The sequence below is a fragment of the Syzygium oleosum genome, unplaced genomic scaffold, assembly GCF_021117445.2.
Source record: "Syzygium oleosum isolate NSW1041296 unplaced genomic scaffold, Sole_v2.1 Sole_v2.19, whole genome shotgun sequence".
In the NCBI taxonomy this organism is placed as follows: Eukaryota; Viridiplantae; Streptophyta; class Magnoliopsida; order Myrtales; family Myrtaceae; genus Syzygium; species Syzygium oleosum.
The window spans coordinates 1,003,713-1,028,104 of record NW_026607503.1 but is presented as its reverse complement, the minus strand read 5'-3'; the positions used below and the strand labels follow the sequence as shown (position 1 = coordinate 1,028,104).

General features: G+C 45.2%; 1 protein-coding gene across 1 annotated transcript; it reads left to right on the top strand.

Annotated features, from left to right (window-relative positions):
- The first annotated feature begins 3,325 nt into the window (after positions 1-3,325).
- LOC130140473 (UDP-glucose iridoid glucosyltransferase-like) lies at positions 3,326-23,160 on the top strand. The gene is made up of 2 exons (XM_056319899.1): positions 3,326-3,995; positions 21,994-23,160. Exons 1-2 carry the CDS (start codon positions 3,515-3,517, stop codon positions 22,866-22,868), a joined length of 1,356 nt encoding a protein of 451 aa, XP_056175874.1. The 5' UTR covers positions 3,326-3,514; the 3' UTR covers positions 22,869-23,160.
- Positions 23,161-24,392: the final 1,232 nt, after the last annotated feature.

Here is a 24,392-nt window from a genome sequence, read left to right as displayed (position 1 = left end):
TTTCGTTTTAATGAAAAAATTTATAAGGAAGAATTAGGTAAATTTGTTTCCGTTGAGCATTTATCATTTAATTTTGCAGAAAGATTTGATTTTAATCAATTTGTACAAAAAGCATGTGCTCCACAAGCAAAATGTGTTCCTAGAAATTCACTTAAACGAGTAATTAAAGATCTTTACAAAAATGGAAAAAAAGATTTACAAAACTTTTTTATGCAATTTAATGGATGCGTGCATAGAGGTAGTGATATTTGGAGTGATCATTGGCAAATTCATTCTTACATGGGCATAACATGTCATTGGATAGATGACGATTGGAGTATTCAAAAAAGAGTTATTGCATTTAGAGTTTTCGATGGTAAGCATACGGCAAATAATATTTATAGAATAATTAGACAAATTTTAGAAGAATATTATTTGCTTAACAAAAGTTTTTCAATTGGTTTTGATAATGTCGCGGCAAATACCGCTTCAATTGCCAATTTAGAAAATATTTGTAAACCCGCTTTTGGCGGAAAATTTTTTCATGTTAGATGTGCTTGTCATGTTTTAAATTTATGTGTACAAGATAATTTGAAAACTCTTGATATTTTTCTTGAACAAAAAAAAACGGCAATTCAATTTTTATGGAAACATCCCCAAAAAATAAAAGAATGGGGTAGATTTTGTAGAGAAAATGACAAAAAGCCAAAAAGATTTCCAAGAGATGTTCCAACTCGTTGGAATTCTACTTTCCACTTGCTTAGTGAATCTTATGAATATAAAGATTTATTATGTGCATTCATTTCTAATAATATACCTCAGATTAATTTATACCCACAAGAGTGGGGTATTTGCAAATTTTTTAAAGATATTTTAAAGGTTTTTAATGATGCAACTTATACTTTGTCCGGTGTTTATTATCCTACTACGCATTTATTTTTAGTAGAGTGTATTAATATTGTCGGAGTTTTTGAGGAATATGAAAATGATGTTGAATTACAACATACTATAGTAACAATGAAAATGAAGTGACTACATTATTATAGCGAAATTTCCATTATTTATTTAGTTGCTTGTGTTTTTGATCCGCGTTGCAAATTAGATGGTTTAAGTGATTATTTGCATATGTATTATCAATGTTTACATTATGATACGGTAAATGTTACAACCATATTAAGTGAGGTTAAAAACGTAGTAATAGAATTATATAATGAATTTTATACTAAATATAATTTAGTTGATATTGGATCTTCTCAATCTACCGAGACACAAAGTGAGAGTACAAGTAAAATTAGTAGATGGTACCAACTTTTATTACATAGACAAAAGAAACAAAAGGGAGTAATAGGAAATATTTCTGAATTAGAGATTTATCTAACCGTTTCCTTTGAGTTTACTGAATTCGAAGGTAGTACAAATTTTTTAATTTTGGATTGGTGGAAGAGGCACGCAAGCCAATACCCAATCCTTTCTCTTATTGCAAAACAAATTTTTGCAACCCCTTGTTCCACAGTTGCGGTCGAACAAGCATTCAGTGCCGGAGGTAATATTTTGGACGAACATCGTTCAAGATTAGCTCCAGAATCAGTGGAGGCTCAAGCTTGTGTCGATGATTGGACGAAGGCTCAATACCGACAACAAGAGATAGATCAGAATAATGAATCCGAATTCTTTAACGACGGAGATACCACTAGTACCGGTACCACTACCGAAACGGGTAGCAACGACTGAGGGTAAAAGAACTGTTGGAGTTGACAAATATTTCAGGGACCATTGTTTCTCATACCGGGCACGCCCACGTGAGCTTAGGGAAACCGAAGTATAATCCGACGACATGTGACCCCTGCGCATGGAATGCGGGGGTTCGGATAGGCTTAGGTTTTGGGGTCATTTTAGGGCATATATATTGTGCTCCTTTTTTTTATAGATCATTGTAACGAATTGTAAGGCGCTTAATGATAATTTATTAAGTTCAAGCCCTCTCTTTCTCTCTTTTTGTTCCCAAATTTGATTACAATTTATATTGAATAATTCATTATTTCATAATTTCATAATTCATTATTTTTTAATTTCATAATTTATTTTTTAAAATTTTAAATTATGAACCGGAATCGGCAGGAACCGGAACCGGAACCGGCCCGGAACCGGACCGGAACCGGCCGGTTCCGGTTCATACATGGCCACGAACCGGAACCGGCCCGGAACCGGACCGGAACCGGCCGGTTCCGGTTCATACATGGCCACGAACCGGAACCGCCGGTTCCGAACCGTGGCCATGACTATGCCACTATTTGCCTTCCCAATTGCATATTTCCATACTTTAAGTTAATGCCTTTATATAACAGTTTAAGCTTTTAGAATGATTATTGATGATACTCTTGGTCATCCGAATCACATTAACCATTGAGTGTTCCTCTTCTCTTTTTTTATCTCTCTTCTATACATGATCATCATTAAAACAATGGTATCAGAGTATGACGTCCCGATTTCATATCTTATAGGCCACTATTTGCCTCCCCAATTGCATATTTTCATACTTTAAGCTAAAGTTTTTATCTAACAGTTCAAGCTTTTAGAACGATTGCCGATAATCCCACCAAAATTTCACCAAGTGAAAGTTGAGATTGAGGACAATGGGGTGCTCTAGATTATTTGAGAGAGGAAGGTGGAGAAGGAGGACAAGAACAAGTGGCATCGAGTGGAGTGAAGCAGTGGGAAGTTCATGAGGAGGTTCAGGTTACCCGAGGATGCGAAGATGGATCAGGTTAAGGCTTCCATGAAGAACCGAGTGCTCACCGTCACTGTTCCCAAGGTGGAGGAGAAGAAGCCTCTGGTTGATTCTGTGATGGTGAAACTTCATATTGCGAATGTGAAATCGTGGCTGCAGAGTCAGTGTGCTTCATCTCGTGTTTCGAGAGTTGTGTAAATGTGGGCAGTTGTCTTTGAGACACTGATGATGTAGTCCAAACTAGCAATAGCTTTTTGTAAAAAACTGAACTTCAATCTTGCTTTATCTTGTTTGTTTGATCGCCGGATTGGATCTCTGCTTTTCTCTTTGATCTTGTTCGCTTGACTTCAAGCTTCAAGAATTATCTGGAATTTTTTTTCTAGCCGCAGCTTGTGTAGTGTATTATACCCTTGTTCATGCACAAGCCAGAGAAGAGGATTGACTTGATGGTCCCTGTTATTGCTAATTAAAATAAATTATCCGAATCAAGATATGTGAACCAGAATAGCTGCCAGGAAGCAGAAGCCAGAGAGAGAGAGAGAGCATGTGCTTTTTTAATATTTCATTAGATGCCGTGTCAAACATGTCCACACACATTTAAAAAAGTGCAAGTATTCCTAGCTTGACCGCTTGGGGTGTTCTGGTTTACTTCCTTGACTACTGGGTCTTTGCACTCTCCGTTCCATGATTTCTATTCAGTGTAAATCTTCGAAGAGAGTGAAACCAGCCTGGATCAGAAAAAGCCCCTGTTTTTAAGAGCATAACTTCGTACTACTGAATATCTTCGATTGGAAAAAGATAGAGAAGATGGAAAATCAAGGACGAAATCCCAAGAGATTAGTTCTGGTCCCAGGACCATTCCAGGGCCACCTCACTCCCATGCTTCAGCTGGCGACCGTCCTCAAGTCCAAGGATTTCTCCATTACAATTGCTCACACACAGTTCAATAGTCCAGGTTTTTCTGCTCACCCCGATTTGACCTTCCTATGCATCCCGGACGGCTTATCCAAGCAAGAGGTTCGAAGCCCTGATCTGGCAGACGTTGTGCTGAGGCTTAATGTCAACTGTGAATCCAGCTTTAGGGAATGCCTAACTCAGGGCACAAACCACATGGACCCTGGTGACAAGATCTGCTGCATCATCTACGATCCACTCGTGTACTTCTCTGAAGTCGTCGCCCGTGATTTGAAGATTCCTAGCATCGCTTTATACACAAGCAGTGCTGCCAATATCGCAGTTCGCCCGATTCTTCTCCAGTTAAAGGCACAAGGACACATCCCTGTCCCCGGTACATGCTCGTTTTCTCTTATTGAGTCACAGTTATCTCCTTCCTAATTTATATCATTGTTGCAGGGTGTCGCGACCTCCCCGAACCGGCCCCGCCGCCTAAGGTATTTGGCTAATGGATACTAAGTTAAACCTAGCTCGAGCTCTCCCAAGCCCATACCAATTCGCGACTTAAGTTTAAGTTGTTAACATGCAAATCAATTTCATCTAGGAGTCGCCACTAATCGATTCTTGGTGGGTCGATTAGACACCCAAGTAAAGCACGGGAGAAATACTTTACTTCTACGAACCAGAGATTCAATGGGTACGGGGACTTAATTACACTAATTGACTAATTAGTGCCCTTTCGGTACCTAATCTTGCTCAATTCACCACCCAACATGCTCACATTAATTGGGAGTCTCAAAAATTCATTCCTAACCAAGCTAGGGGAAGCGACAATCACTACATGAACCTAGCATGTATAATCGACCATATGCGAGGTTAAATTAAACGCACCGTTTGAAGTGTGTGAACCAAGCAACATGCAATCAATAATGACATTAATCATGCAAGAGGGGTAAGAAAAGCTAATTCCAAAGTCCAAATAAAATTTTTGATTTTTCGACCTTTTTTTTTTTTTAAAAAAATAAAATAATAAAAATAAAAATAAAAATAAAATAAAATAAAATAAAATAAAATAAAAAATTAATATTAAAATAACGAAAATAATATAAAACAAGTCGGGTCGGATCTCCACATCCGACCCGGATAAAATATATTTTGGAATTTTCCTTTTTTTTTTTAAATGATTTTATTAAAAAAAAATTAAAATTTTTTTTTATATTAAAACAATAAAATAATATTAAAACGGATCCGGGTCGGATCTCCACATCCGACCCGGATCGGGACTGACCCGGGCGCGCCGGCCCGGGTCCACGATCGGACCGGGTTCATTTATTGAACCCGGTCTGGCGAATTAAAAGCAAGAAAAAGGCCCAGCCCGAAAATTTTTTTTAAAAAAAAAAAAAACAAAAGCCCAGCCCATTATAAATAAAGAAACTAACAATACTTCAGCCCAGATTTGGACTTTAGCCTACCCGCGAGAGGCCCAATACCTAATAAAGCGCTAAAGCCCACACGCTAAATAAAAAACCCTACCCGGTCAGACCCGCGACCCGACCCGGATTTGTGTTGCCCTACCCGGTTCGCGGCCGCCACACCGCGCCCCGGACTCGCCTGAACACCGGCCGCCGCTTCGACGTCGAGCGCACGTCCGGCGACGCCACGCGCGGCCGGCGTGGACACCGGCTTCTCCGAGCCCCGACCTCCGCGGCCGAGGTTTCTAGTCCGCAACCGAGCCCGTGCTCGGCCGCCAGCATGCGACGCGCCCGACCGGGAGGCCAGGGCGCGCGCTCCGCGGCCGAGCCCGTGCTCGTCGGCCGCTGTTGGACACGCCCTGACCGGAGAGGTCAGGGCTCGCAACTCCGCGGCCGAGCCCGTGCTCGGCCGCTGTTGGACACGCCCTGACCGGAGAGGTCAGGGCTTGCGACGCCGCGGCCGAGCCCGTGCTCGGCCGCCTAACGAGGACCGCTCTCGTTTGTCGGCGGCACACCGGATCTTCTGCTCTAGGCCCGGATGCAACTAAGACTCTGCCAATGAGGGGAGAGGCACCAGAACGCAGCATGCTCGACGGAAAACAACACGCGGATCTTGTTTCGGCAAAGCATCAAATAGCCGGAGTGCGTAGCAAAAACCAGAAATTCCCGACTCGATCGACACTCAAATGTGTCCGGGATTCACACAGAAAGGAGCATAAACAAGCAGGATCAGGCACGTGGTATCACGGGCCGGAACTCGCGCGAGCCGGACGGCCGCGAGCTCCGGCCAGTGAACCCAAAAAAACAGAGGACGCCGACCAGCAGACCAAAAAAAACAGGGGAAGGAGGGGTGGCTGTTGTGGCGTTCCCTATCCGGCCCGGGGGCGGCGAACGGGGTTGACTGCAGATCGGACTTCGTCCGGTCGTCCCGCACGCCTCCGAGCCGGAATCCTCGGGAAATCGACCCCGAGTTAAACCGAACGAAAAACCTACGAGAACTCGGGCCGGAACCTACCGTGACAGAGGATCGTCGGCCGCGGCTAGGGCACGGCGGTCGCCGGCGGGGACCGACGCCTCTCTCCCTCTCCGGTCTCTCGATTCTCTCTCTCTCTTCTCTCTCCCTCCGATTTGTTCTCCCCTTTCCGCCTCTCTCTCTCGGCTTTAAGGGCGACCGGGCGCGGAGCCGGCCGGCAGCGCGCATGGCCCCGCCACCGCCACCAGCACGCGCCGCCCCGACCCGCGGATCACGCCGGTGATCGCCTGGACTCCCCCTCCCGCGCCCCTGCTCTGCCTCTGCTTCTCTGTCCTGTTCCTCCCCCGTACCTCTGAAACGTTGACTGGGGAGGGGGAGAATGAACAGACGCGGGCCGGGCCGAAGGAAAGAGGGCCGGCCCGCGTGGGAAAATGAAACAGGAGGAAAAGATAAAAAAGGGCCGCGTAAAAAAGACGAGGAAGAATGGGCCGACTGCAAATTTTTTTTTTTATATGTCCTAATAGACCATATTAATGCAAATGCGCCTAATGTCTATATGCCATGCAATTTAATGAAAATTTTTTGTTTAGTGGTTTAAAAATTAAACCCTAAAAATTTTTTATAGGATAAAACCCTGAATAATTTAAGCAAAATTTAGGTGTCAACAGCTGCCCCTCTTTGAAGGGGAGCTCGAAGAGGTTCATTTCAAAGATAGGAGACGCCTAAATTTTGTTGACAGAGGGCGCGGGATGATGCAATGCAAGGAAAAGGAGAAAATAAAATAAAAAAAAACGAAAAATCATAGCTTAAAGAAAAATGTGGTTTAAGGTTGGACCACAAACCTTTGAGAAATAGTGGTTTAAGGTTGGACCACAAACCTTTGAAAAACGTGGTTTAAGGTTGGACCACAAACCTTTTGGAAAGCGTGGTTTAAGGTTGGACCACAAACCTTTTGGAAAAACGTGGTTTAAGGTTGGACCACAAACCTTTTGGAAAGCGTGGTTTAAGGTTGGACCACAAACCTTTTGGAAAGCGTGGTTTAAGGTTGGACCACAAACCTTTTGGAAAAACGTGGTTTAAGGTTGGACCACAAACCTTTTGGAAAGCATGGTTTAAGGTTGGACCACAAACCTTTTGGAAAAACGTGGTTTAAGGTTGGACCACAAACCTTTTGAAAAAACGAGGTTTAAGGTTGGACCACAAACCTTTTGGGAAGCGTGGTTTAAGGTTGGATCACAAACCTTTGGAAGCGTGGTTTAAGGTTGGACCACAAACCTGTAGGTCAGATCGGATTGTCTACAGGCTCTCTGTCAGCGGGGCTTGAAAAGACCCAGACAATTAGGGGTCCTTGTCCGAGGGTTTGATAGATCGCCTATTGTGTCCTTGCCAGCAGAGTCTTGGGAATACATGAATGCTTGGATGTGTCTTAGCATTTCCGAGATCAGCCTGAAGGTTGGTGTTTGAGGAAACGTCACCTGTCTTACAGGATTAGTAATAACAGGTACATGTATTCATCTCGAAAATAGACGACCGGCACTCTCTAACACACATGCTTCAAGATCAGTTCCATTGGAGTTCATGCGTAACGATTTTAACATGTCCGCATCGCCAACTTTCCACCCGGGATAATTATCATTTAAGACAATTTCCACTCATAACATGAATCATCTTGAAAATGCTAAACGAGAGACTTTCGATTAGAAAGGATTTTTGTTCACTCTCATCTAAAAGGGTTATTTTGTGAGAATCACTCTGTCTTACCATCATCATGTCGACAAAGGTCCGAGTATTCTCGCAAACAGTACAACCTTACCAATCTGAGAGGTCCTCATCAAGACTGTAATATAGGTTTGGTCGATGGTTTGACAAATGAAACTGTCCAAGTCGAAGCTTATGAAATGAATACTTCGAGATCATCTTCGGGTTTACAAGTCAAGAACTCTGCGAAATAGGATAGAAAATAATCTTGTTTGCACTTCTCCGAGCGATGCTTATAAACACATGAGCTCCTACGTTGACTCAAGTGCCCTAATCAGAAAAGACTTTACGAAGGACGTAACGTAGGTTAGGTTCATGGGTTGAAAAACGAAAGGATCACAGGCTCAATGATGTATATTGGGGTGAGAGTTGGTGATCATCTTGGCATTGTTACTGGTCTTCTTCTTCGCCATTGGGGATTATCCTTAGAAATGCACTATCGATCTTAACCATTAGGCACTCGTCTCCTTGAGACTTGAAGGACGGCTATTGCTTGACTAGGGCTGATTCTGTGATTTCAACACATATCATCCCGTCATTTTGCGTCTTCTTTAATACATGGCCGCCGGCCTTACTCTGACGGGCACACTGCCTTTAATGCCCCCTAGTTTGTCCTTCTTCTTTTTTTTTTTTTTTTTTTTTTTCAACATTTATATCTATGGGCGTTGGCCTTGCTTTTACCAGGTACACTGCTTTTTCGTGCCCCTAGTTCTCACCCTTTTTTTGTTTTTTGCTTTTTTGTTTTTTTTTTCTTTTTTTTGTTTTTTTTTCTTTTATGGATTGGACTAGACGAACTTAGGCAATACAATGCTATTGACTCTAAAGTCTTCATCTCTAGTCGTCACTCCGGACCATGATGTTCGAACAGTGGTGACTTTTGCCTTGCCCCATGTGGGGGACGATCACCAACTGGGTTCATGAGAAGCGAAATTGCAGGCTCAATTGGGTTGTTCAATGGATATAAGTGTGTAGGATAGAGAAAGAAACGCTTTTCGTCGTCCTAAGGCACTTGAATCCACGTACTAGTTCATTCGTAATAGAGGCACTCAAAGATTGATACAAGTGAAAGCAAGAATATTTTCTACCCATTTTCTCACCTCGATATGCCGACTCACCTCCGATTTGCCCCGGTGTGGGGTGGTTCTTGACAGGGGTAGTATGAAAGAAGCTTCACGAGTGTTTGAGCTCGAAAGGGTTAAGCAAACGGTAGCCTATTGCGTTTGCGATGGATGAATGAAATGCCTCTCATCACCTTAGTTGCCGTACCTTTTGCGAGATAACCCTTCACCTTGTGAACACGGAATTTTTCTGCTCAACTCACTAGGAATTAGTACATGGGACAGTGTATGGGACATGGCTTGCCTTTCATCATTCCGACACGTCTCATTTAGCATATTCAAGCATTCCCGCACCACTCATTAAATTGTCCATTTTAATGATCCTCAGTGGAATTGGCGACTTAGACAGATAAGAATGATTACAAAGTCCATTTTCAAAAGACATGGGCATTTTTGACTTATCATTCACATGCACAGGAAAGTTCGTAACCGCATAACGACCAGTCACCGAACATGACTTTGAGCATTCATTCAAAGAAATATTATCGCGAGAAATGTTTCTCGTCCCTGTACTTCAGCCTCTTCGTCGTCCATCATTCATTTCGTTGCTGTTGGATACCTGAAACACAAACACATGTACATGTATGGAAATGTATGCATGACATGCATGACACTAAATGACTTGGATTGCACAGAGAAACAGCTTTCCAGCCCTGATTTCATTCATGGAAAATACTTCTTGACTGCGTCAGAGTTTACAGGTTTTGGCAACTCGTGCCCATCCATTTCCACTAACACTAAAGCGCCACCTGGCAGGATCTTTTTGATGACATAAGGGCCTTCATAAGTCGGGGCAAACTTGCCATGAGGATCACGTACAATTGATATCACCTTCCTCAATACCAAGTCGTTGACTTTGAGGTGTCGGGGACGAACTTTTCGATTGAATGACCTCGCTACTCGTTTCTGATAGCATTGACCGTGACATATGGCTTGTAATCTGCTCCCATCGATCATGTTTAACTGTTCATGCCTTTGTTGTACCCATTCGGCCTCGTCAAGCTTTGCCTGAGAGAGAATCCTTAAGGACGGAATTTCGACTTCCACGGGTAGGACCGCTTCCATTCCATATACTAACGAAAAAGGGGTTGCTCCGGTCGAGGTGCGGATCGATGTCCGATATGCCATCAATGCATATGGAAGTCTTTCATGCCAATCGCGATAGTTCTCAGCAGTCTTTGATAAGATCTTCTTTATGTTCTTGTTTGCCGCTTCAACTGCTCTGTTCATTTGAGGGCGATATGGTGACGAATTTAGATGCCGGACCCGAAACGTATCGAGCAATCCATCCACGATCTTGTTGTTCAGATTGGAGCCATTGTCAGTGATGATTGCTTCCGGAACTCCGTAACGGGCGATGATATCGCGGCGAATGAACCTGGCCACGTTCTTTGCGGTGACATTAGCATATGAATTGGCCTCAATCCACTTCGTAAAGTAGTCGATTGCTACTAAGATGAATCTGTGTCCGTTTGACGCTTTAGGATTGATCGGTCCAATTATATCGATCCCCCACGTGGAAAACGGCCAAGCTTGAGACATCTGATGGAGTTCGTTCGGCGGAGCATTAATCCTATCCCCATAAATTTGACATCGATGGCAGCATCGCACATGCTGAATACAATCAGACTCCATGGCCAGCCAATAGTACCCGAGCCGCATGATCTTCTTTGCTAGGAGATGGCCGTTCATGTGGGGGCCACATTCCCCTTCATGTATTTCTTTCATCAAACGATTGGCCTCTTTCGCGTCGATACATCTCAGTAACACTGAGTCATAAGATCTTTTGTAAAGTGCATCCCCGCTAATGAAGAATTTTGAGGCCAGCTTCATCAGATATTTCCTGTCCGATGCTTCACTTCCTTGAGGGAACTCACCTTTCTGCAGGTAATTCAGAATGTCATGGTACCATGGTTCTCCATCAGGCTCCTCTTCAATTACCATACAATAGGCTGGACGCTTAAGGATTTCAATCCTTAAGGGTTCGATGTCCAAGCCTTTTGTTGCTTGCAGCATTGACGATAACGTGGCTAAAGCATCAGCGAACTGATTCTGAGAACTGGGTAAGTAATCGAATGATATTTCTTGGAATTCTTTCACCAGCTCTTCCAGAAACTCATGATACGGGACTAGTTTTGGATCCCGCGTTCGCCACTTACCTTCGGTTTGAAGGATAATGAGGGCCGAATCGCCATAGACTTGCAATTTTTGGATCTCCATGTCAACAGCAGCTTGGAGGCCAAGGATACACGCTTCGTATACCGCGATGTTATTCGTGCAAGGGAAAGTCAATTTGGCTGCCACGGGGTGGTGCTGACTATCCGGGGAGACGAGAACTGCCCCAGTACCGGAACCAGATAAGTTGACTGCACCGTCAAAGTACATGGTCCATTTGTCATTCGACGCAAATAAGATCTGCCTATCCGTGCCACCATCTTCATCGGGGTCTTCTGCTTTTTCACGATTTTCTGCTAACATGTCCGCTATGGCTCTGCCCTTTACGGATTTTTGCCCCAGACTTTGCACGTCGAATTCTGAAATTAGAATCTGCCACCTGGCCAGCTTCCCCACCAAGGCTGGCTTCTCTAAGAGATATTTGGTAGGATCATTCTCAGTCACTAGCAGAACTTGGTGATGGAGGGTGTATTGGCGTAGCCTGTGCAGCACCCATACCAAGGCTATGCACGTCTTCTCAACTTCCGGATAGTTCACCTCGGAGGTAGTGAATTTCTTGCTGAGATAATATATTGCATGTTCCTTCCCATCGTCCGGCCTTTTTTGGGCCAGCATGGCTCCCAGCGATTCATCATGGATAGTTAGATACAAAATTAACGGAACTTTGGGCACTGGCGGGACCAGGATCGGGGAATGAGTCAGATAATACTTTATCTTTTCAAAGGCATCCTGACATTCGGCGTCCCCTTCGATTTTCGCATTCTTCTTCAAGAGTTTGAAAAATGGCCTTGCTGTTTCTGACAACTGGCAGATAAACCTTGCCACATAATTCAACCGTCCCAACAAACTGCGGACTTCTTTGACAGTGGCCGGAGGCTGTAAGTCGCAAATGGCCTTTACCTTCGACGGGTCAATCTCGATGCCTTTGTTACTGACCATAAACCCTAACAACTTTCCAGACTTTGCCCCAAATACACATTTCGCGGGATTGAGGCGCAACTTAAACTTTCGGAGGCGATCAAACAACTTTTGCAAAACTTCAACATGGTCTTCGCCTCGTCTTGATTTCGCAATCATATCGTCTACATACACCTCGATCTCCTTGTGCATCATATCGTGAAATAACGCGACCATGGCCCTTTGATATGTTGCCCCGGCGTTTTTCAGACCGAAAGGCATCACCTTGTAGCAAAAGGTCCCCCACGGGGTTATGAACGAGGTCTTGCTCCTATCCTCCCTCTTCATACGGATTTGATTATACCCTGAAAATCCATCCATGAAGGAGAACAATTCGAATCCTGCAGTACTATCGACCAAGACATCTATATGTGGGAGTGGAAAGTCATCCTTCGGACTAGCTCGGTTTAAGTCGCGATAGTCCACACAAACCCTGACTCGACCGTCTTTCTTCATCACTGGCACAATGTTTGATATCCAATCGGAGTAATGCGACACTTCGATGAATCCCACTTTTAGCAATTTCATAACCTCTTCCTCGATTTTCTTGGACAACTCTGGCTTGGTCCTTCGGAGTCTTTGCTTCCTTGGCAGTATGTCAGGGTCAGTTGGTAGAGCATGCTCTACAATCTCTGGATCCAATCCCGGCATGTCAGCGTACGTCCAGGCGAACACATCCTGATATTCTTCAAGAAGGCGAACCATTCTTTCGACCTCTGCTTTCGAAAGACTTGCCCCGATCTTTATTTCCTTGACGTTTTCATCATTACCCAAGTTTATGGTGATTGTTTGCTCCACTGTTAATGGCCTTGATTCCTCACGTCGCTTCCATTCACGCTCAATCCCCTTCGGATCATTGTCATCGCCATCGATGTCTAAGAGATTCCCTTCGTGTGAATCCGAATCACATGCGTCCTTACCATGATTATGCATAATGTGATGCCTGAGATGTGATGAGATGAGTTAGGACACAAAACATGGCACATGCCATTTCGAAAATGCTTTTGAAATGTTTTCGGAAAAGGCTTTTAAGAGCTCATCCTCGTGTCATCGGATTTCCTTGCTCATGAAGACCATGAAAACTGGGAGCACGTGGGACCCCAGCCCTCAGTGACCATCATAGGACTAGTTTGGTATGGTTCCACGTGTCCTTAATAAAACATGCACGCATTTCATTGAATTAAAAGGATAAGGCCGCATTACAACACATACCGCCCCGAACCAACGGCTCAAGATTCGGGGCTGAACAAAGTTTTCATTACAAACGAGTTTAGATTAGCAAATTGAAACAACGCTAAGCTCCCACGCAGGGGAGATGACATAAAGCAAATAACAACACTAATGGGAACCGCCCTACTCTGCAGGGTCGGCGACACTTCCAGAAGATTCAGCTTCCTCACAGGTCAGGATAGTGCATATGACATTCTCCTCGAATAGCTTAGCTATACCGTCGATGGTCGCCTCTTCCTCATGTAGCATCTTCAGAGGCCCGGGGAACATCTCTTTCAATAGGGGGAGTAATAGGCCTCGGCGGCCTTTTTCCGCTCCAATATGTCCGCCATGGTCCCCCTGACCTGCGCCTCGGCCTCCTTGGTTGCCCCGGCCTCTGTCGCTACCTCGACCTCCACAACCATTTCGGCCTGCATTGCTACCTCGCCCCCTGGAGCCGCCTCGGCCTCCGCGATTACCTCGGCCTCCATCATTGCCTCGACCTCCGTTGTCCCGACCTTCACGGCTGCCTCGGTCTCCATTATCCTGGCTTCTCTGATACCCTAAGCCTTCCCTCCTCGCACCTTTTCCGACTTCGATGGGTTTCCGAATCCCTTGCCCATGCAATCCGAGGCCTTCTCCGTGGTTGTATCCGTTTGCGAGCATAATTTTTCCAGCTGCTAGAGTTGGCTTGGACAGTTCAGGGGTGCCCCTGAGTGAGCCAACGGGAACGTGGACCATAGATACCAATTCCAGAGTTTGGAAACTGGATTCCTCTTTGCATTCGGGCTCCACGTACGGGACGGCTGTCTCGTGATAGACTTTGAAGTCTGTTTCTCCATGTACTGTAACAAGCTTGCCGTCGACCACAAACCGCACCTTCTGATGGAGACTAGAGGGTACAGCACTCGCGGTATGAATCCATGGTCTCTCTAATAGAAAGTTGAATGCACTTGGGATGTCTAGTACCTGAAAAAGCACCAGAAACGTCACGGGACCGACCAGGAGTTCCAACTCTATCTCTCCTATTACTTCCCTTCTAGTGCCGTCGAACGCTCGTACGGGATTTTTGGCGGTACGCATCCTCCCTAGATCGACCTTTAAGAGACGGAGAGTGGCTAACGGGCATAAATTCAAAGCGGAGCCATTATCGATCAATGTCCTTGCGACCATCATATCGTGATGCTTAACCGAAATGTACAAGGCTTTATTATGATTCCGGCCCTCTACCGGAAAGTCTTCGTCCGCAAAAGAGATTTGATCCTTCAACAGGATGGTCCCCACAAATTCTTCTAACTGGGCTTCGTCGATCGTCTCCGGGACATGAACCTCGTTAAGGACCTTTAATAAGACATCCTTGTGTTTCTCAGAAGATTTGAAAAGATCCAGGAGAGAGATTTGGGCTGGCATTTTTCGCAGTTGGTTTACCACGTTGAATTCACTCGTTTTTATCACTGCCAAAAATTGCTTTGCGTCTTCTTCGGTCACTGCTTTTTTCTCAATTCCTCCAGCAGGCGCATAGCAGCGACCTGATCGGGTGATAGCATCCACTTCATCCGTTTCGTAATCCCACGGGACCGCCTTAGTATTGAAATCCGGAGGGGCTTCAAGGATTATGACCCCTTCTTCTTCCAGGGGTGGTAGCTCGATCACAACTTGCGTCATATCCTCCCTTCCCACCTGGATTGTTGAGAATTCTTCAGTTGCGAGATCAATTATCACTGGCTCGACATTCTCCACCTCCTGATCACTAGCATAATCTTCATCAGAGAAGTATATCACGACTGGTGTTGTCATGGCGACTAATCCATGTCCCATATCAGCACTCCCGATTACCCCCATGCTCATCATTCTACGAACATAGTCTAATTTTTCCTCCCTCGTCACATCCTTTCCTCCTTCGTGGTGTCCAGCTAGCTGAAGAATTTTGTATAGCCTTGGGATGTTCACCGTGAAGGTTTGTTTGCTCACGATCGCTTTTTCGAACACCACATTTACGCCCTCGGCATGGTCGGGCAAAGATTTTGCTTCACATTGGGTCGCGCTCTCTCGAACGATAGAATTCCCTTGTCCAACAGGTTTTGAATCTTGATCTTTAGTGCAAAGCAATTGTCCGTGTCATGCCCCCTTTCCCCCCGGTGGTATTCGCATGTCTTGGTCATGTCAAACCCAGGGAATCTTGGAGGATTGTCCCTAGGTACTTCTTTGGCTACCATCCTCCTCTCAATGAGCATGGGCAATAACTTTGATAAGGATTTTGGCAGCGGGGAGAATTCCCTATGAGGAAATCTCTTATTTTGATCATGCCCTTGGGGCGCATGCCCTTGTACGATTGATGGCTTTTGTGGGGGTGTTGAGAAAGACTTAGACGGCTCTTGGACAAATGCAACTTCGACAGCGGTTTCCTTGTTCTTCCTTGTTGGGAATCCTTTGCTATTCCCTGCGGGTATTCTCCCATCGACAATCGCCCATTCTACCCCTTCGCCCACTTCCACCAGTTGGGAAAATGTTTGACATCCAGAAGTTAGCATTCCGTGAAAATACTCAGGTGGCAGGGTTTTCAGAAAAAGTTGCCTCATCTCTCTCTCGATCAGCGGGGGCTTTACTTGTGATGCCATCGTCCTCCACCTTTGAGCGAATGCCTTGAAAGGTTCATTCCTTCTCTTTTCTAGCCGAACCAAGTCTTCTCTCGTGGGGATGATTTCAGAGTTGAACCTGTACTGCTGAAGGAACTCTTCGCGCCGATCTTCCCATGTCGTGATCGTCTCAACATCCAAATGATGAACCATGACAAGGCGGGGCCAATCAAGCTATCTTGGAAGGTCTGGATGAGGAGTGGTATGTTGTCGGAATAACGAGCCATTTTTCTCAAGTAATACTTGAGATGAGTCTTAGGACAACCGGTGCCATCATATTTCATGCTAAATTCCGGTTCCTTGAAGGTTTCAGGGACTTTCACTTTAGCGTATGGAGATAGCTTATCAACCCCTCGCATCTCGTACCCTTGAAGAACACAGAGTCGTTCCTCCATCTTGGCTAGGCGCCTTGCGCTTTCCTCATCGAGGCGGGAGATAGGCTCCTCCCTTGGAACAGGGTCCAGATTTACAATAATCGGTGTGACAGAAGGGGAATCTGATGCTGTCCCCTTTTCAGGAGGCTCCGTGGCATGTGGATCAATGGCTAGCGGGGGAGTATGTCCTGACGAGGTGGGGACAGAAGCCTCGGTGGCATGTGCAGGCGGAGGATCCTGGAGTTTCTGACTTATTTCGGCCATCATGGCGGTAAGTTGGGCCAGTTGGTTTTCCATGTTGGTCATGCGCGCATTGGCTTCTTCGCTTTCCATTCTGACTTTTGCACGGGTTCGGATCGGGGATCTCCTTTTAGCCGTCTCGGTTATCTTGGTGGAACGGATGCACTAGCTGAAGCCTGGTCGTGACGGCTACAGGAAAAAGCTCCTCAATCTCGATTTCACTCTCCGCGCGTTGATTGAGCTCGAATTGACAAATACGGACGGTTCGTAATCACCTGAATCATAAATAAGCAAGCATACATAAGCACATGATTCATATAGAATACCGGTCCATGACAATGGTCTAGCCGCTTTCATTCATTAAAATGTTCTTAATTGAGTAACACTCCTAAACTTGAAAAGTGAACTAAAATTGAAAACTCAAAGCTCCTAAACATCAAGCTAATAAAACAAAATAAGATAAAATGAGAATCCTAAGACAGATGAACTAAAAACGGAATGACTAAACCCAAAACGACAAACTCAATCCATCCTACTCCTCTTGATCTATATGCGAATGGGAAGCCAATGCTCGACGCAACTGCCTATTCTCCTTGGCAACACGCTTCAAGCTTTCTTCGGCCTTCTCTGTCTTCCTCTTGAGATAGTTGATTTCTGCTTGGCGCGTTGGCTTCTTGGTCATGTCCGGGATCTTTGGGAGAAACTCGGTCGGGATCTTATGCCGACGGATGTATCGGGCCGTGGCATAATAAGTCTTTTCTTTCCCTTCGAGCTCGTCTTCAGGCCAATTTAACTTCTGAGCGTGGCAGGCGAGCCAAGCCTGTTCAGCATGGCGAAGTTCTCTTTTGTAATCTCCTCCCTTTCTGGTAAATCGGACTTGTAGCGAATCTGGCTTGAGAGGAGGTGGTAGATCCTGGATGACCCGATATTGACGGGCCACTCGGAGCGGGTAGTAGGAAGTGATGCCGGTGATTCCAAGCAATGGGATTGGTTCATTATTGCCATGAGAGAGACGTCCCTCGCGAAGTCGGAACCACTTAGCTTGCCATAGGAAAATCTTGGTTTTCGGATTTTTCAACAAATTTACCCATTCTGAGAAGGAAAGATTCGGAGTTCGATCCTGATGATTCTTAAATGCCTCAATAGGGTGATTAGACTCATTAATGTCATTGATATTCATGTGAATACCAAATTCACTTGTATGAGAAAAAAACCAGATTTGTAAAAGCTCGACAGGAGCACGGAAAACTTTTTCTTCATTTTCTTTAAATCGGGTGAGCGATAAAAATGTTTCAGCCAAGATAGTATTGACAAAGCTAACTCCACCACATACTTGTTTGACCACCCATGCAACGGAAGGATCAATAGCATTCTTGCGAAAGGGAAAAATTATGAACCCGAAGAAAGCTAGAATGAAGATCTTACCTTTTAAAAGGGTCTCAGCATTTGCAAAACACTGACCTAAGAAAGAAAGTGGGCATGCATGGCAGTTTTCTTTTAGCACCCTTCCGATTTGATTCTTGTTCATCCTAAGAAAGTCAGACAAAATTGATTCCGATTCAGACCCGAGGGGTGGATCGATTAACTCCAAATCCAAAGGTTTTCCTATGGCAATGCTATATTCTTCCAAAGTCGGAGTCAACTCATGCTTATGGAATATGAACGTGGACGTTTGGGGACACCAAAAATGGGCTATTGCCTGCATGACCCCACTTTGGATGTCGATGTCGAGAAGAGGCAAAAGGCGACCAAGTTTGTTCTCCACATAGGCTCGGCCCTCACGATCCAACTGATCCCACCAATGCTTGAGCTCGGCCTTCGGAGTAGGAACGAATCGAATGTCGGATCTTCCCATTGCATATAGACCAAGACTCGACCAACCTAACTGTCATGGACCAGCCAAAGCATAAAAGTAAGTAAATTGCAAAAGAAAATGGTAGGAAACTTACTTCACCAAACAATTACGACAACCACATAGACATACGCAAGAAGCGTGTGGCTCGACTTCTATTCTAAACGGCTTAACAAATTGGAGCTACGAGGGTGGAATGACTAGTCGCGGCCTCGCGTACTAAGCCAAGTCCTCGCGACTCCGGCTCAGTCGGGAATGATACCTCAATGCGACGCGGCCTCGCGGGCAAAGGTAAACATGCTCGACACCAAGAAAGAAGCTTTCGGGATTGAGTTGGGCAACCTCTACTACGCGGCCTCGCGGTCGAAGTCGTATCCAACTCAATACCATCCTAAACATCCCTAGTGCGGCCCAGGACCGACGGCGGGTTGTGTGTGTGCCATAGTGTAGTGCTAACGCAACAAAGGCATACACAACGATTCATATGCGATCACCACTTCAAAAATGCAAAATAAACATTCATTCAAAAACCCCCAAACCTGCAAAACAAGGGTTAACAATCATCTATTCCCTTATAACTCCCAACTGCATGAACATTCACATTAAGGACATAATTGAACAAGATAAACGGCCTAAGTCCACTAAGAATTTTATCAAGTCCCCAGTGGAGTCGCCAAGCTGTCGCGACCTCCCCGAACCGGCCCCGCCGCCTAAGGTATTTGGCTAATGGATTACTAAGTTAAACCTAGCTCGAGCTCTCCCAAGCCCATACCAATTCGCGACTTAAGTTTAAGTTGTTAACATGCAAATCAATTTCATCTAGGAGTCGCCACTAATCGATTCTTGGTGGGTCGATTAGACACCCAAGTAAAGCACGGGAGAAATACTTTACTTCTACGAACCAGAGATTCAATGGGTACGGGGACTTAATTACACTAATTGACTAATTAGTGCCCTTTCGGTACCTAATCTTGCTCAATTCACCACCCAACATGCTCACATTAATTGGGAGTCTCAAAAATTCATTCCTAACCAAGCTAGGGGAAGCGACAATCACTACATGAACCTAGCATGTATAATCGACCATATGCGAGGTTAAATTAAACGCACCGTTCGAAGTGTGTGAACCAAGCAACATGCAATCAATAATGACATTAATCATGCAAGAGGGGTAAGAAAAGCTAATTCCAAAGTCCAAATAAAATTTTTGATTTTTCGACCTTTTTTTTTTTTTAAAAAAATAAAATAAAAAAAATAAAAATAAAAATAAAATAAAATAAAATAAAATAAAATAAAAAATTAATATTAAAATAACGAAAAATAATATAAAACAAGCCGGGTCGGATCTCCACATCCGACCCGGATAAAATATATTTTGGAATTTTCCTTTTTTTTTTTTAAATGATTTTATTAAAAAAAAAATTTAAAATTTTTTTTATATTAAAACAATAAAATAATATTAAAACGGATCCGGGTCGGATCTCCACATCCGACCCGGATCGGGACTGACCCGGGCGCGCCGGCCCGGGTCCACGATCGGACCGGGTTCATTTATTGAACCCGGTCTGGCGAATTAAAAGCAAGAAAAAGGCCCAGCCCGAAATTTTTTTTTTTTAAAAAAAAAAACAAAAGCCCAGCCCATTATAAATAAAGAAACTAACAATACTTCAGCCCAGATTCGGACTTTAGCCCACCCGCGAGAGGCCCAATACCTAATAAAGCGCTAAAGCCCACACGCTAAATAAAAAACCCTACCCGGTCAGACCCGCGACCCGACCCGGATTTGTGTTGCCCTACCCGGTTCGCGGCCGCCACACCGCGCCCCGGACTCGCCTGAACACCGGCCGCCGCTCCGACGTCGAGCGCACGTCCGGCCACCGCCACGCGCCGGTCGGCGTGGACACCGGCTTCCCTGAGCCCCGACCTCCGCGGCCGAGGTTTCTAGTCCGGCAACCGAGCCCGTGCTCGGCCGCCGCGCGACGCGCCCGGACCGGGAGGCCGGGCGTGCCTGCGGCCGAGCCCGTGCTCGGCCGCTGTGACACGCCCGACCGGAGAGGTCGTGGCTCGCAACTCCGCGGCCGAGCCCGTGCTCGGCCGTCAGGACACGCCCGACCGGGAGAGGTCGTGGCTTGCGCGCGCGGCCGAGCCCGTGCTCGGCCGCCTAACGAGGACCGCTCTCGTTTGTCGGCGGCACACCGGATCTTCTGCTCTAGGCCCGGATGCAACTAAGACTCTGCCAATGAGGGGAGAGGCACCAGAACGCAGCATGCTCGACGGAAAACAACACGCGGATCTCGTTTCGGCAAAGCATCAAACAGCCGGAGTGCGTAGCAAAAACCAGAAATTCCCGACTCGATCGACACTCAAATGTGTCCGGGATTCACACAGAAAGGAGCATAAACAAGCAGGATCAGGCACGTGGTATCACGGGCCGGAACTCGCGCGAGCCGGACGGCCGCGAGCTCCGGCCAGTGAACCCAAAAAAACAGAGGACGCCGACCAGCAGACCAAAAAAAACAGGGGAAGGAGGGGTGGCTGTTGTGGCGTTCCCTATCCGGCCCGGGGGCGGTGAACGGGGTTGACTGTAGATCGGACTTCGTCCGGTCGTCCCGCACGCCTCCGAGCCGGAATCCTCGGGAAATCGACCCCGAGTTAAACCGAACGAAAAACCTACGAGAACTCGGGCCGGAACCTACCGTGACAGAGGATCGTCGGCCGCGGCTAGGGCACGGCGGTCGCCGGCGGGTGACCGACGCCTCTCTCCCTCTCCGGTCTCTCGATTCTCTCTCTCTCTTCTCTCTCCCTCCGATTTCTGTTCTCCCCCTTTCCGCCTCTCTCTCTCGGCTTTAAGGGCGACCGGGGCGCGGAGCCGGCCGGCAGGCGCGCATGGCCCCTGCCACCGCCAGCCCGCACTGCTGGCCTGGCCCCGACCCGCGGATCACGCCGGTGATCGCCTGGACTCCCCCTCCCGCGCCCCTGCTCTGCCTCTGCTTCTCTGTCCTGTTCCTCCCCCGTACCTCTGAAACGTTGACTGGGGAGGGGGAGAATGAACAGACGCGGGCCGGGCCGAAGGAAAGAGGGCCGGCCCGCGTGGGAAAATGAAACAGGAGGAAAAGATAAAAAAGGGCCGCGTAAAAAAGACGAGGAAGAATGGGCCGACTGCAATTTTTTTTTTTTATATGTCCTAATAGACCATATTAATGCAAATGCGCCTAATGTCTATATGCCATGCAATTTAATGAAAATTTTTTGTTTAGTGGTTTAAAAATTAAACCCTAAAATTTTTTTATAGGATAAAACCCTGAATAATTTAAGCAAAATTTAGGTGTCAACACAGGGAAATCTTGCTCTTAATTTATTTTGTTGTGAAGATGGATGGATGTATTGACGAAAATGGTTGCAGTTTTAAATTCAGTCATGTTTGATCTTCAGCATGACCCTGTAGTTTTATGATCTGACAAGTCTCTTATAACATATACTTTATTCAAGACTGGTTTCTGGCATCCAAGTTTGACACCCAAACCAGATTTAATCCTAAGTGTCATACTGTTAAGTATATAAAGCCGATGGATGCTAGATCACTTGTGGTTGTGCTAACCAACAACTGCCTTGTGTTGTGAGCTATTAGATACCATGCTGCAGGTTCCGGTGCCCCTGCATCAGCCCCTCAGGTTCAAAGACCTACCAATCTGCAATTTCGGAAGCTCAGACTATTTCTTGGAGGTGGTAGCCTTGGCGCTTAATATCAAATCGTCTTCTGCCATTATATTCAACACGATTCACTGCCTGGAAGAGTCACCTCTGGCCCAGCTCCACCACCAATACCACGTTTCGATTTTTCCAGTAGGCCCTCTACACAAATTTGCTCCTACCTCAGCTGTTAGCTTACTGCAAGAGGATGCTGGTTGCATTCCATGGCTTGACAAGAAGACTCATAATTCAGTCATTTATGTGAGTTTGGGAAGCGTAGCACATATGAACCAAGACCAATTATCTGAAATGGCTTGGGGTCTGGCAAATAGCAAGGAGCCTTTCTTGTGGGTTATTAGGTCTGGCTCCAGTCCAGGTGCGGAATGGATCGAGGCGATGGATGAAAAATTCAGAGAATGTGTTAAGGACAGGGCTTGCATTGTGAAATGGGCACCTCAGAAGAAAGTACTGGCTCATGACGCGGTGGGAGGGTTTTGGAGTCACTGTGGATGGAACTCCACCTTGGAGAGTATATGTGAAGGCGTTCCGATGATATGTCAACCATGTTTTGGCGACCAAAAGGTGAATGCGAGGTACTTGACTCACGAATGGAGGGTTGGATTAGAACTGGAAGGCGAGATAGAGAGAGGGACAGTAGAAAGGGCTATTAGAACATTGATGAAGGAAAAGGAAGGCGAAGAGATGAGGCAGAGGGTCTTGGACTTGAAGCATAAGTTTGATGTTAGTATGGGTGATGGTGGATCTTCTTGCAATTATCTGAGTGAGCTAGTCGAGTTGTTGAGATCGTTCTAGCAGCACAGAGTTGTTTGCTACTAAAGCACCACACGGAATGAAGTTTGCGTCGTGCAGAAAGTTCAAAGATTTGTTCTTCTGGCATTGAAGAACAGAACAGAATAGATAACATGCTTTTAATCAGTGAGAGAAATGTGTTGGCTTGTCATGTACGAGTTTGAGTTGAAGCAATCTTTTTGGTTTTTCTCTGGCGAGTGCATCTGATCTGAATGGATTGTATTCACTTCTCCTTTCATGTACAAACATATTAAATGAACATGACATGATTGTACATTATGTCATAATTTTGAAATCTAAGCATGACACGCTTATCATATGATAGGACCCATTTGATACGTTTAAGGTATGAACCATTAGAACAAGCTTGTTAAATATGTTTAGACACGCATAAGTATGTTCAAATGTGTCTAAATATATTTACAAGTGTGTTGTGTCCATCCAACTAGCTTGTCAACTGTATCATCAAATTTGTTTAAGCATGTCATAGAAAGAATCAATATAGATATGATACATTTAGCTTTCGTGTACAAATGGGTGGTTTCTTTTATGACATAATCTGTGTAAGCGTGACATGAGCACGCTCAACCACGTGTCGAGTAAAGGGGTTGTGTTGATATTTGCATCAAGATTGATCAACTTGGCCTACTATCATGTCCGATGAATGTTCTTCCCGCCCAGCAAAAATAGAAATTAACAGAAAGGTGAATACGAATATCATATACTGACAATCTTAATCTCTTGTCCATTGAAACCTCTCTTTTCTAGGTCCGGCACAGGTTGACATCTGTTGCACTTAAATTCAGCGGTAAAATATTGAGAGGGCAAAGTGCCTGCGAGGGACCATAGATTCACTCCTCTTTATCATTATGAAAAGAATGGTTTAAGAAGGAGGACTGACCAATGATTTTCTCATTTTGGCAAGCCAATGCTGGTAACCGGATTCTTACTTTCCCAATTTTACTTTATGTAACTTTTCGTTGGGGTAGTTCTATCGTCCATCGGCCACCAGTTGACGGTTCCTAGGGTCAGATTTACTCTTTTTTTGATTTGATGATTGTCGACCTTTGCAAATCTATTCCTGAGGATCCTTAGAAGCACTCTTTTTTATAGTCTCTTGAGGGACCGATCTCATATCGCATCTCGTTGTGTTCAAGTTAATTTTTGCTATAAATTTTATACAAAGTGTCATACTCTATAGTCGACAATTCATAAAATATTCCTAAGTGTTTTTTTTTTCGTGTGATATAAGTCTATAGAAAAGTTACAATAGAAAAAAAGCTTGGGTCGAATGAGGTACAAAGGGAAATCGATCTCGAGAGACTATCCTTACTTATAAGAGGGATAATTGCAAAAAGTATCATGAGATTTGCACTAAACATTAAATACCATCTTTACTTTTGAAACCTATAACTTAGAATTTTTCATTTTCATATCAATTTATATCCTCACAACCCTACTTATACAGAAACTGCTATATCCTTTCCCAAATTGGCCTTCCCAAAAAGAAATAACATCACAAACCCT

What these genes read in the sequence shown, in the direction of transcription:
- LOC130140473 (XM_056319899.1), top strand. Translation starts at nt 3,515, where the DNA reads ATGGAAAATCAAGGACGAAATCCCAAGAGATTAGTTCTGGTCCCAGGA. An exon ending in AGGACACATCCCTGTCCCCG is followed by an intron (nt 3,996 to 21,993) that starts GTACATGCTCGT and finishes GTGAGCTATTAG; the next exon opens with ATACCATGCTGCAGGTTCCG.